Source organism: Glandiceps talaboti, chromosome 12, assembly GCF_964340395.1.
Source record: "Glandiceps talaboti chromosome 12, keGlaTala1.1, whole genome shotgun sequence".
NCBI classification, from domain to species: Eukaryota; Metazoa; Hemichordata; class Enteropneusta; family Spengelidae; genus Glandiceps; species Glandiceps talaboti.
In genome coordinates this window covers 15,203,584-15,218,525 of record NC_135560.1, presented here as the reverse complement: position 1 = coordinate 15,218,525, position 14,942 = coordinate 15,203,584, and the positions used below count along the sequence as shown (strand labels likewise).

Genomic DNA, 14,942 nt, shown 5'->3' with positions numbered 1-14,942 from the left:
TTAACTTTCTGACTGGCATTCCTCGATAACCTTTCAATTAGATGACATAAATTGAAAACCACACATATATTGTATATTTTATTTTTTTTTTGAAATGATTATAATGTAGTATTGAAACCGTAGATCCACAGTGCCTTTTTTCTATATATTATCGAATTGTGGTTTTATTTGAAAACATTAAACTCAATACACGTCATTCGCTTTGTGGTCACCCAACCTTTTCACAACCAATTGATGTTAACGATGTGTAATGTCTTTTTCGTGCTTTCCTGTTAGCTGGGAAAACGACCAATAATATTTTTCCCTTTCAATATATCGTTCTTAAAAGCCATTAAGTATTCAGAGTAGATTGACAGCTAAAACAATAAATTCCGATTGTATTTTGTATGATTATAGCGATTCAGTTAGAGGATAGATGAGTCAGTCAGTCAGTCAGTCACTCAGTCAGTCAGTCACAAAGTTACACATATATAAACATACATACATACATACATACATACATACATACATACATACATACATACATACATACAAACATACATACACACACACACACATACATACATACATACATACATACATACATACATACATACATACATACATACATACACACGCTCGCATACGTATACATACATATCTACGTACACACAAATGTATATATATATATATATATATATATATATATATATATATATATATATATATATATAAGGGTTACACGTATTATCAAGGGAAATGAAATCGAAGATAACAATGTCTAGCTGATACTATCACAACGATCTAAAATAACTGTCCAGTCTTATTAGAAGCAACTATCGCCGACACTTCTCGTAATTTCTCCTTTTTGTAATAATGCGCTGTAACTCTTAGGAATTTAAGAAGCAATTTGAGATTTGACTATTCTGGATTTATGAGACTGACTTTTGTACGAACTGTTTCTTGTACACTAAATTATATTTAGTACGTTTACAAATTTGATATTTCAATTTCTATCTATGTAACTCTTTATTTATTCAATTTTTATACTCAATACAAATTAATAATTTTTTATTTTCATTTCAGTTTTAATTGTTGAACGTTTAAATCAGAAATATATATTTGGAATTGTGTTTAAGCAATTCAGCGTTACTAGTTTACTCAACAGCAATATTTTCGTTGTTAAAACTCGGTATTTTTTTTTACTTTGTCGGCTCTCTGTTTGTAACGTCAATAATAGTACTAATTCAGTATGTATGTTATCATATAATTTAATTCATTGATATTTTACTGGCGTTATATCTTTTCTGTAAGTGCACTGAGTAAAATATAGTCTGCAAAATCCAAGCCCATCAAGGAGCAATTTCAGTATCGGATGCCATGTTTGCGCTGCACTCATTTATATGTATTCAGCCAGCAATGTATTCTATTTTTATAAATATCTCATGGTTGTTATCGTTGAAGATTCAATAAAGAAGACGATCAAGCTTGCTGCAGCTGGTATTTTTCTGACTATCGTTTATTGAAACGAGATGAAGTTCCCAACAGACATTGCACGGCGCGTTCACTGATGATTTCTTAAATTGAGAGACATGGATTCAAATTCCCAGATGACCTCTCATTAAATAAAATTATTTAGCGGATAGTTTACATGGTATAACATACCGCAAACACAAGCCAGGTTGTATGTGTTTGGACAGAGAATACGGTATTTTATTCCCCGGTCATTTTACGTCACGAAAATGTGTGACGACGTCAGTGGTTTTACAGTGCTCCAAATATGACTTCAAACGTTCAAAGTCTTATTACTCTCCCCCCCCCTCCCCGACCCCCGTTCTTTCTTAGTTAAACTTGAATATGCAGATATAATTATATTCCTCCCATGAGTATTTTCATTCACTGAGAGCTGAATAATACCGGTGACATAAAGCTTTTATCACTTGCCTCAAGCTATAACAACACGACCCTTAATGTCATTACTCTCTCGTTCGTGTGTTTTCTTAAGTTGAACAACAAACATTAGGGAGTAATGTTTAAATGTCGACTGTATTTCGAATATTTAAACTGTCTCTTAAAATTTCTTATAATGACAACAACGATAGACAACAAAAATGTTTAATCATCATTTTGTACGTCTAGACACTGGCTTTTTAATACACTATAAATAAGTCCAATATTTACATATTAGGTGTCATTAGTGAGCCTGACCTCTCAATTGATGGTATCTCTCCTTTGCAATGAATAATCAGAGCAGCGCTTTAATACTAGGACCAATTTGAAGTACAAATTATCTTCACGGTAGTATTCTTAAGTCATAGTAATTACCCAGAGGGAGCCTTATGGCTTTTTGCCTCGGGTTACTGCCACGATCAAGTAATGGTCTTTCCACTTTATTGAGCACGTATATGTATTCGATGGAGAGGATGAATACGTTCGTAACTAACATTCAATGAACAACGACACTCTAACGTTAAAGTGGATTTCAGAGTTTCCATTTTCCCATGGCACTTGTGTTCTACGTGTAACATGGATGAAAAGAAGTCCTTTATGAATCTCAAACAAACGTCATGCATATTATTATACTGTGGTTAGTATTGTGGTGACATTGTAGTTGTTCTATCAGGACATAACAATGTGTAACTATAAAAGTGTTTCATCATTTTTGTTAGGACAGTTATATGGACGGAGGAAAAACACTACTGTTCTGACAAACAGAGAAGATCGATATTTGCTTATAAATCAACTGAGTAATAATGCTTGCAAAACTGAGTAAATCAATTCGTCTCGCGCCAAAGGTAATCACGATAGCATTACATTGCTATTGCTTCCAATTTCAATTCATAAACTGCAGCGATGTGCAAATACCTCTGATGTACTCGTATATTGACATACAGAACACGACTCGCCATCAGTCTCGATCGAATAATCCAGTCATTGACAACTAAGCATCTTACACGTTTGTGGATATTTATCAGAATGGCCTCCCAAAAGAATGTTACGCTATTTGCGTTTTTTTTATTTTCGTTGGTTATCATCATTACAGTAAACCAGAATGACCTTGCAGAAGATTTTAAAACAATTTGCGTATTTCTATTTTCGTTGGTCATCATCATTAAAGTAAACATTCATGTGATTGATATAGAAAGAATCATTATACAGCAAATGTGTTGAGTGAATGTTTAAGAGTTTGTGTCATTTACATAAGCTGTTGATGTAGTAACAGACAGTTTCCCATGAAATATACATTACTAGCTATTGATCTCTTGACGACAAACGGAAGTTGTTGCGACGACCCAAGGTACAATGGACAACTAACACAATACATAAGTACATAACAAAATGTTTAAGTGCTTTAGACAATGCGGACCAGTCTTAGTAGAATGTCTGGAATCTAGTTTATATAGTTGTTGTTGTTGTTGTTGTTGTTGTTGTTGTTGTTGTTGTTGTTGTTGTTGTTGACCAATGCATTGGTTTCTGTTGGTTTTGAGGTCGACAGTCTGGCTGGCTGGTCAAGTGAGTGAGTGAGTGAGTGAGTGAGTGAGTGAGTGAGTGAGTGAGTGAGTGAGTGAGTGAGTGAGTGAGTGAGTGAGTGAGTGAGTGAGTGAGTGAGTGAGTGAGCGAGCGAGCGAGCGAGCGAGCGAGTGGGTGGGTGGGTCGTCCAGCCGGCCGGCCAGCCGGTCGGTCGGTCAGTGATTGATCGATTGAGATATCGACTCGGTCATCGGTTGATCGAATGAGTAGATGGTTGATGGCATATGGTTGTTTGTTTTCTGTTAGTAGGGCAATACGTTAGTCAGTATTGCCTGTTTCCGCCTAGTTTTATAGTTTGTTGGTGATTGATTCTTAAGTTTCAACTTCTTAGCTTCATCTTACATAATAACAGTGATGTGCCCTTTCTTTCAATTCATTTCAACTGCTATTTCCAATAGATTCTCTTGCCCAAGGGTTAATCTTCATTACATACTCAGTGGTGAGTCACGTAATCGTAGGGCCCAATAGGACTGCAATGATTGGCATATAAAATATACTATTTCATTGACGTCACAGAGAACTATTATAATACATATTTTAGTATTCTCACAAAAAAATGTCTTTGTGTTTTTTTAATTATACGATGTGACATACATGGCATCAGCCTCTCTGCTTCTTAATGAAATACAGAGTTAACGAGGCCAACACTGGCTTATCTCTTAATATCCCTGTGTCACACGATGAAAAGCCAGAAAGCTAAGGGGTTCTGTCAACTCTACAATAATACAGTAAACAACGTTTTAATCGACGCAGAAATCAGAGTTTGGCTTACCTGAATGTCACCAACGTGACTTGAACAAAGAGTGTGAAAATAAAGAAAAGGGGGTATATAGACACGATAGGCATTGATATGGTAACCATAACAAGGAGTCGATCTGTTGTGGTTGTTTTTATTACAAACACTTCCTTGTAACTATGTGTTTCAACATAGACACTGACTGAAAACAGAATTATCGTATTTCCATTCCGATCATCATTATCATCATGTTGTTCGATTTAGGTTGGCTTTACCTTCTTTGTATATTTAATAGTAGAGAGCTTGTTTAATTAACCAACAAACAGTGCCGTGACCACGTTAAAACAAGTTTCATTCCTTGTATTGTTCGAGTACAGTTGCTATGGCAATAGATAGGGTGCACTGAAGCAAACTTCATGCTTACGTTGGCATAGTGATAGCGAAAAAACAAACTAGAGCCGCACTTTAATTCCGCTGCTTGTATTACCTCGGACTGTTTGCTATAAATTGAATTGAAAGAAACGACGATGTTAACAAATGACATTTCATTTCCATTCGCGTAAAACATATGGACAGTCCACAGATATATAAACATCATTCCCTGAACACAGTAGTGCTTATTAAAATTGCGCCGTTAGGCACGATTTGAGAATTGCACACTCCCGCTACCTTTACAAGTGATGTTAATGGTTTCTATTTCCCTGGCTGTTCGAGAAATTGAAGATTTTCTCAGCGAGGAATATATATATGTATATATAGGCATCGTAGGAACTAGGCTAATGAACGAGATGTCAGATGTAACGAGCAACTGTGTGTTACACCAATCGATCTGTAGGCCGATGCATTTCACTTAAATTATCATGCTGAACGTTGTGTGATGATTCAAAGCGTGAAATGCCCATGGTTGGCCTTTTACTTGTTGAAACTCTGAGAAGTACAATTTATATCGCAAATGATGCGAAGAAATTTATGTTCCTTCTAAAGAAAATTGGACAAGTCATAAACACCTATCGTCGGGTGTACAGGTAGTCAGAACCTCGTAGTTTTGAAAAAGTAGGTGCATTTTTTTAGCTCTGAATATTGCTCATTTGTTTGCTGTCTCGCAGTTATTCAAGGACACGTGTATTTCCTTCGGCAAAGCGACACATTTATAATTAGTCACTTTTTTTGTGTGCAAAAAACAGCCTTTGGACAGTTTGTGATGATATAACTTTTATTGATGTATTGCAATGTTCAACAATACTGAGTCCATTATTTGTTAGTGCAGACACTTGCAATTGGCTTTGCAACGTGTCATTTTATTGACCAAGTCTGAAGTTAACGATGGATAAATAATGTGAGACACACCATCAACAGGTGTGCAAATAAAGACAAAACGTCCACTGATGGAAATAAATGTTTATGTCTATCAGTTGTATTGAGTATTGAGTTTAAAACCGGTTCCAATACACTATCATGAATGTTTTGCTGTTACCCCAACCACATGTCGAGAAAGTCGCCAACGTGACTCGAAGACAATTTGTTTTTCATTTTGATTATTCGAAATAATTGCTTCAGACAAAATAGCTAGGTATGTGTATTTTAGAGCTGTCAAACTATTTTAATATCCATACAATATAGATTTTTGACGGTCATTGACGTCGGCATATAAGTATTTTGGGGCGTGTGATTCAGTTGTGAGGTTTATTGAAGTTCTGAACATATATTTCAATAATTAACAATGCTCCATTTTGCATGTTGTAACTGCTGAAGGTTAATCAAGTACCTATATCTATTTGGTTTGATAATGAATGTCTTTACATTGGTCGAGTAAGTGGGCTAATTCACAGAAGGGTAATATATATGATAAGTGCATTATCTAAGAGCTTTTTGTTTGAAATGAAGACGTTTTATGCTGATCTGATCTGTTTATCAAGCAATATGTGACTGAGAGATCTGATTGTTAGTAACAGTGAATTGCTCCCAATACACACGTATATATTTCAGCACTAAACGAATTGAAGGGTCTGTAACTTTAAGATATTTACATCAAACTACACATTCTCGTGCGTTTGTTATCGTTTCGGGACCCGGTGCTGTCAACCAGTCTCATCTTGTAAAGTGACCCAGAGTGGATGATTAAACAACCCAGTACTATTGGCCATTTAAAACGAAATTGAGACTTTATATCTACATTTTCCCTGGAGGAAAGTTGCTAGCTGCGATTGCTATTTAGAGTTACGGCCACACCTCTATAAACTCAATGTAGCTGTCTTCTCAATTCATATCGATGGCACGGAATCGTGCAGGTCAAGCTTATGCTTTCAGACTGAGGTGTACATGTCGTCTGTGTGCTTATAAGTTTGATTTTTTGCAGAGATTAATGAAGTCGTTTTACCAAAGGTATTTACCATGGAAACAAGCTGAATTAAAACAAAAACGTTGTCTGCATGGATCAACACATATCTTGCTATTAAACATTGGTATATTTCATCGCGCATTGTCTAACTCGACACAAATCTTTGCTTCTTTTCATCGTCAATTGTGCCGACATTGCTACATTGTCTGTAGGGGAGATACTATTGTACAAGATTGTCGCCAAATCATATACAATGTAGTAATGACTATATTGAAGATAAGTCAAATGGATTACAAAGTAACACATTCACTTTAATTTTGTTTTGTTTTTTGTCGCGAAGATGCAGCAATATTCAAAAAAATTTAAAAAAATAGATTTTATTTGTAGCAATATTAGCAATAATTTTGTAGCGCCAAAGGATTTTCCTTCAACCCAGATGCCTTCATATGTACCATAAATAGCTCAGAGCTTACCGCTCGATGTATGACATTCTCAATACTATAGATATATGTTCAAAAGTAGATCATATTTTCCATTCAACCGATTTAAAAAAATGTTACCAACAGTAAGCAAATTTACATCATTTTTTACTGAAGAGTTAATGAAGAGTTTACTGTCCACGAAAGCGGTATCATATTTGTTCAATCGATTTAAGCCTGTTACTAGTATAAAATGTAGTGAAGTCATAGAGCCGGTGTCCTTACATACAGTAATTCAATAAATTGATCCTGAGAAACATTTACCTTCGATTACGAATTTTGTTGAATTGCGCTTTATTCCATGTTCCATACGCATGTTCCCACGTGAACACTTGTTCAATAAGCCCTTGCTGAAACGGATTACAAGGCTTACCTTTCATTAAAATTCCTGACACGAGAAGAACATCCACAAAAAAAGTATCAGAATTCACGGGTTTTTATATTCAATATTGAAAGTGATAGAAAAATTACATTACATTTATTAAACGATAATTACTTGACAGATTTGTCCAAGTTTTATTTACGGTGCATTTGCTGAATTAATTTCAAAAAGACGGTTTCCATCAACACACAAGTCAGTCAGACTACGTAAACATACTGTTTTGGTGAAGTTTTTACCATTTTATTTCCCTAAAATATCAGTACGGTTTGAACACAAATAGACTACTAAATACAACTTCAAAACGGTGAAATATGGACTGCTTGGACATTGCACAATTTTTTTCACGCACTAAAACTGCGCACATTTTGAAATAGCGTGCGCGCACGATTTGTGTCTACCCTTCAGGTACGAAAACGGGGGCTATGAATAGCCTGACATCGATACAAATTATCTTTTGAGTATCTATGAATTGTTAGATCTCAAATTCCACACAATCAAGGCATAAAATTGTCCACTTATCTACCCATTGACTAATATGGCTGACGTGACGTCACTTTGCCGCGGATAAAACAACTAGAAGTCACAGACGACCTCGTCAACAGACTACGAGCTAGCATATAACAGCAGCACCATTTGTATAGTATTTGACGTTTCAAGACAGGAATTGTTCAAGTGTTGTCTACATGAAGTTATGTTACAAAAAAATCATCTGAAATTCTGTATTATGTTACACGTTCATGAATAACTGTCCTCGTTAAAAGAAAATCTTAACACGTAATATACTGCAAATGACGAAACACAGTAGCCTGTGTAAAGTGGAAGTTTTCAAGGCGACAAGTACACGCTGTGTTCAAAATATCCAAATCTATCAATTTCAAGATGCGTTCAAATCACTTTGTGCCTTTTCAGATATATAACATTAAATTCGCTGCTACTAAGCAAGTTTCACAGATGCTGTAATTCGATTCGTGTTGTTCCTCTAAGCTTATATCTCTATGCCCTTAATTTCCTCTTCCTACAGCTCAGGCATTGTACTTTTTTTAGTTCTCAACCACTGCCTTTATGAACGTTTTCATTTCACTAGGTCTTTAAGTAATCCATGATGAAAGAAATATTCTTAGTCAGAATTGCGCGTTAACGCGTTAAGAAAATAATGGAAAGGCAAGAACATAAAATTAAAGATTATCGCAAAAAATAATCGACTATGTTGTATGATTTCTCTAAAGAGTTTTTGTTCAATCATGCAATGACAATGGTTGCAAATCCGTAGCTAGATGCATTACTCACGTAGACTTTACTCAGATGCTGGCACACAACCAACCAGGCAAAAGGAGGTGACCATGATGTGAAAGTCATCACTGCGTAATATGTGTTATAGTACCTCTAAAGCAGCCGCTACCACGAGATGAGACTCCAACCTGTCCGCCAGTAAGAACTGAAACTGTTCAACTATGCTGCCGCAACTCTGGTCTTCTGACGAAAATGCCGTCGATTCAATATGTTACACATTCATGAATTATTCAGGTAACTGATAACAAACGTATTAACTTCAATGCAAATCTGGTACAGTCTCAGTTCGAGCATTAATAGGAGTTTTGCAAAAAAGAATAGCAATTGCTGTCCCTCGCGTATGCCATGCATGCACGTTTATAGCGTTTTAATGGCATTTTGTTCTGTTGATACTGTGTGATGAGGATGTATACATGACAGGTGTCTGCTTGCGACTATTCCGCCCGATCGTTTCAACGTGTGCATGTGTGTCAACAGAATTTTAATGTCATTGTCCTATAATTGCTTACAAAGTGACAGTGTAGGTTTTCGGAGACTGCGTCATCACCAAAAAAATGACGTCGAATCGACGATCGTGAAATTTAGAGTGATGTCCTCGTCGGTGTTGTCGTCACTGTAGAGTTTTCTTGATACTTGTTCGACGACGCTGGGGTTTTTGCGTTAAACGCGAGGAATATGAACGGATTGACTGCACAGTGGGAAACCGAAAAGATGGCCAGTACAGCGTAGATATTCCGGTCTATTCTAGCGCGAGTAGAAAATTTATACATGTCTACAGCGAAATAAGGTAACCCACATATGACGAAAAACGAAATGATTACAAAAGTCATGCGGAGAGTTTTCATCTTTGCTTTACGGCGTCGTTCACTCTTATTTGGTATGACACTGTTACGTTTCTCCCACAAACGGATAACAATTTTCAGATAACAGATGGTTATAATGATAAAAGGAATAAAAAACATCACTAAGCTGACGTAAGTCAAGTACACTGGTTTCTGCCAGTTGTTCTTCAAAGATGTATGGCATCCCATGGAACCGTCTGGGTTAGTTGCCGTGTGCCACACAAATATCTGCGGTAAAGAAAGCAGCCCAGCAATGACCCAGGCTGGTACGAGGATTGTATAGACGTTCTTCCGCTGTTTAAAGGGATATATGACCGAATGGAATCGATCGACTGCTATAGCGACTACCATACTGGATGAAGCGAATAGTGTAGCCGACTGTATAGTTTTGAAGAGTCTGCAACCAACTTCCCCGATCAGCCATCTGCCTGCGATAAGCTCGACTATTATTTGAGACAATAGAGCAAAGAAAGCCACTAGTAGGTCAGCCGTACAAAGATGCACCATATACGTGTGTATGCGGGCTTTGGCGCGACGGTTGAACCACATCCACACGAAGACAGCGACGTTACCAGTCACAGATAGAATGAACAACAGTGCCATAGTTACTTGCCGAAGTTCACGGTTGTAGTCCGCCACTTGATACCTCTCGTTGGTAGCATTATTGGTACATGTACTCATGTTTGGACACGGCGTCGTGTAGTTAAACAACATAATAACAGATGTTAAGTTTCGATACAAATAGATCGGGTCCGGGGTCCGATTCCTTCGATTGGTCTTGAGTGGAACTGTTTAAAGATCCAAACACTACTTCACAGCAGAGCAACGCTCTTAACGTCAGCAAGAGTCGCACTTAACGCCTCTGTGGCCTTCAAATTCCTACCCCGTACACTAGTACTGGGCGATATAGCTTACTCCATTTACGACTCCATCCTTCACTCTACATTCAAACACTCAACAGTGCAACAGTGTACCACATGATGTTATACACGATGTGAACTGTAGCCTGCGTGTTGGTGGTTAGCGGTGAAACTATAATGCTCATACATAAACTGCGAGCTTTATATACCGAACATCGAGAGCGTATTCGTCCATCCGTGCATAATTAGGTTCGGGCCGTGTGGAGATATCGATGAATCCGCGGTAGTTGTTAATATTCCTGAAGACACGTAACATGTTTCTCCACAATAATACTCTACGCATGCGTAGTAGATACTCGTTACCACTGCTTTTATGGAAGCATTAACCAGAGAATCCCAAGTTATAACTTGAAAACAGGCCAGTCCTTAGTGAATTCAGTCATTTAATTTACCTCTGTGTATTGTTTTTACATACATAACGTATAATTTATAGTTTGCATGTTGAAATCTAAATATAAAGAAGTAGTGAACTGAAAGAGGGAAATTCGCTTTTTTATTCAATATTATTGTTTTGCACATATTCCCATGTCCGAGTTAATTAACAGGTGTGTCGTTGCCGGTCACTGATTGAAATCGAACTGTTGTGACGCCTGAAAACACCCAAACGAGATATGAATAATTACTTTACCCAAGTAAAATCTTTCCCCCCCCCCCCCAATATATTCACATTCACATGTCGATGATACAAGATATATCTTAGGTGAATAGACAGTCGACAGCCTCGCCGACTTTAGCTGTATTGAACCTGCAAACATCGCCACCTATGTCAGTTAAGCTATCCGTACGCGTCTGTCTTCTCATTGAAAAGTCTGCTCAATGCACAGATTGTTTCCTATATTTTTACAGCTAGTCTCAGATTCATTCCCGGATACTAAAAATGCGTGTAAATCCTTTTTTAGTTTCCTTGGCACGACAAATCAAAAGAATTGCAAAATTAACGGCTATAAGTCAGCCACTAAGAAGCAAAACGCACTTACTTCAGGTCGACAGGTTTTATGTTTGGGGATCATAAAATCATCTTTCAAATGTGCCTTCAAGAGAAAGGCAGTATATTCCTCGACTATCAATAATCATATATACCGACTCGCAGTAATCTTTGGCTTCGTTCATCTTGATCAGTAGGCGATATCCGGATCGTAAGTCAAAGCGAAGGAAGCGAACAATTGCAAGGTACGACACATTCATTTAAACGTTATATTTTTCAATGGCCACCAATCCGTCCAAATTTCCTTCTCACTGCCGTGCACATGAATCACCGTAAATTGGCCTACACTCTCATCTCAAAGGACCTAAATGGCTTTTGATTTTGTAATAACCCCTCGTTGAGCTAATCAACTGTCTTTAAATGTCCTTTTACACCTATACATTTTACCTTGTACACGATTTCATCTGCGTGTTAGGGTTGTATGAATTGAAGCTGTCACACGCCGCTACGAAAATTTCCGCTCTGCGAAAGAAACCAATAACTCTCTCCTTCCGCAAAGTAATCGAGTTATTTCTGTTTACCAGTTTCAACCTGATTGGATTTGTGTTTTGACAAGGGAATAAATTACAGAGCAGATACTTTTAACCTAATTATGACAAAGTAATGACATACCGAACAATACCTGACATGATACGGACATGACAACGTACAACAAAAGGACTAAGCTCAAACGGATATTCAAACATAATTACTAGTTTGGAAAGTTAATTGACCTCCTGTGAAGCAGCGTTTTGACCGTACGCTTTCTCTAGAGGAACGTTTCAAATAACCACATTTAACTTGATAATGACTAATTTTCAAAATATTGGGACGTGCAAGAATGAACGTGAATCAGTGAATCGAGTGAATCCTCTAAACGAGTAAATATATTTGAAGCATCTTAATATGGGTGGCTATTTCCTTGCGAATTCCTACGCTTCATTCCCAGTCAATGCTCAAATAAGATTTAAAACATGGTGAGAAATTAAGTAGTATGATAGTAATCCGTGTTCAAAGAACATTTTAAATGAACGATACATATGCAGTAGCATAACATTAGCCTTAAATTTATATGTAAGCCAAAAATATTTGTTAAGACTTCCATGTAAGCATATTGAAATACTTCTCATAATGTCTTCCTTTCAAATAAAGACCAACTTGAAGACCATATTTCCGAATTATGTTTTCCACAGGTGTCGTTAGCATTATTAGAATTATTTGCACGCGAAGTAGTATTTAAGGTATCGTCAAAGCTATCTCGGAATCTCTTTTCACGGGGATAAACATTCCCCGTGTTCGATCTTGTCCATCAATCAGCTTATCTCTCCCGGGGGAAACAAAGCTGTCATTCCGAACAATTCACCCAATCCTCGGTAAATACGATAAGGTGCACGGTTTGCAATGGGAAAACGTGTGGAATTAAAGAAAACACGCATCATTGCCAATTCACTTTATTTCCCGATTTTAATTGATGCTACGGCAAAGCCCTTTATGGATCGTAAAGATGTTGTCTGCCATTTCACGACCAAGTAGTAATTGCAGCTATACGCTGAATTTGAATTATGAGGCGACCTGACAACAAATACTTATAAGGCATATTCTTGATTGCCAAATGTAGCCCCGAGGATGAATATTAATGCAGCAAATTTACTTTTTTTTCTTCCCCTTTCCGCGGGCTGTTATTTGATAGTATTTACCATCACCAGAAATATTCTGTTAAAAATAATATAACGCATACGTTTGATTGATGCTTTAGGGGTGACTGTTGATAGACACTTTCCTGTCCGTGACGTGGCTAATTTACATATTGATTGCTTCGCAGTTGACTTTTCACATAGATACCATGCTTCTGTATGGAAATGAAAATTGTATCAATATTGCCCTAAGTTATGGGTTACAAAGTGTCGTTGCAAGTGTATGCACTGTGTGCAAAACCCTACTTACGACAATTGTGCAGTATAACGTTCACATAGCTTGTCAACATATTATGTTTAATACATGTGGTTTGAAAGCAAAGCTTGTAGATCCATTGATAAGACACTGGGGATAGGATGTATATTTTTTACGTCAATAGTCCTTCGAAGATAATCACACAGTGGCTAGCACACCCTTACTGTCTGACTTGAGCTAAACTTAGCCAACAGACACGACTTGCCTACAAAAACAACACAATTGAATCCACATATATAAAAATAAATAACTTAACTTTCTCCGAAAATATTATGCCCTTGGAAACCATTATATAAGTAATTTATAATGCCCCATATTTATTAAGACAGAGATAATGCTGAAGTTTTAGATTAAAATATTTGTGATGTTTTATTAATTAATTTTCCATTACTTGTATATCGATGATATCTTCCCGATTGAATAAACAATATTGCATTATGGGATGTACTTCAAGTGGGTAATAACAGTTGGAAAAGTAATATTGGAATATATTCTGTGAAACAAACAAATTCAACGTGATTGTCTCGCCCCTCGCTTTGGCCGTGTATGTTAGAATCCAATTCCATTTTATGGTTCAAAAAACAGACTGTTTTCGCATCGGTGACTTGGTGAACTATTATTTCGTGATGCGGAATATATGTGATTCCAATTCAATAGTAGACGAAGGACTATAGCGTGTAATGTTTGAGACGGCAAGACTAAATTACAGTGCGAAGAAAATAGCCCCTGATTAATATATCTATCAATGGTGAGTTCAAACGAAAAAAATATGTAAGCCTTCGATATTCAAGACTTACTCAATTAAATACAATCATATGACAAGCATGATACGAATTCAGAGATGCTCATTTCGACCTTATTCATACATTTGATTAAAATGTCCTCAGCTTACATATGAATCAACTCATAACCCTTGCTGTACGCATATCTTTACGATATCTTTTTATTGCCATCCACTGGGTGATTCTCAACACGGGGCACGGCAGAGGTGAACTCCAGCTGTTTTCGGCGTTGAAATGACACAACTAGAGAACAATACTGGAATGCTTCAATAGCAGTTGATTGTTTACGCATATATTCAATAAAACTCGCATAGTATTCATCAACGAACGTCATGCACTTTAACCGCCTGCATACTCTCTCGTTTCATCCCCAAGTTGTTTTTGTTAAAAAAAAAACTATATTTTACAATTAAGGTAAGGTTATCCACATTGAAGAGTAAATCCCGCTTTGAAGATTTCATCTTGCTGCATTCAAGAACGATTAATATACAAAGATTTCCAGGAATAGGGTTAGGACGTCTACTGCACATAATCACCACATCCATGGTCACAATGCAAGCCGCCGAATAAAACTCTGATATAGTAGGATAGTAATAGACCATAATCACTTCATGGTCTGATTTATCGGTTCGCTTTCTTTTACTCCGGTAGTTTCTTTCTTTATCACTTAAACTACTTGTCATACGTTTCTATGTTATACTGCTGTAAATCAATGGTACATTTTCCAATTTTTCAAGAAATGTTATATG

General features: G+C 36.8%; 1 protein-coding gene across 1 annotated transcript in view; it reads right to left on the bottom strand.

Moving 5' to 3' along the window:
- The window catches only part of LOC144443439 (mesotocin receptor-like), a 28,490-nt gene extending 17,896 nt beyond the window's left edge, over positions 1–10,594 (bottom strand). The window contains exon 1 of the mRNA XM_078132915.1: positions 8,733–10,594. Within this exon, the coding sequence (XP_077989041.1) occupies positions 9,317–10,291 (975 nt within the window). The 5' untranslated portion in view covers positions 10,292–10,594 and the 3' untranslated portion in view covers positions 8,733–9,316. The remainder of the gene's footprint in view (positions 1–8,732) is intronic.
- Positions 10,595–14,942: the final 4,348 nt, after the last annotated feature.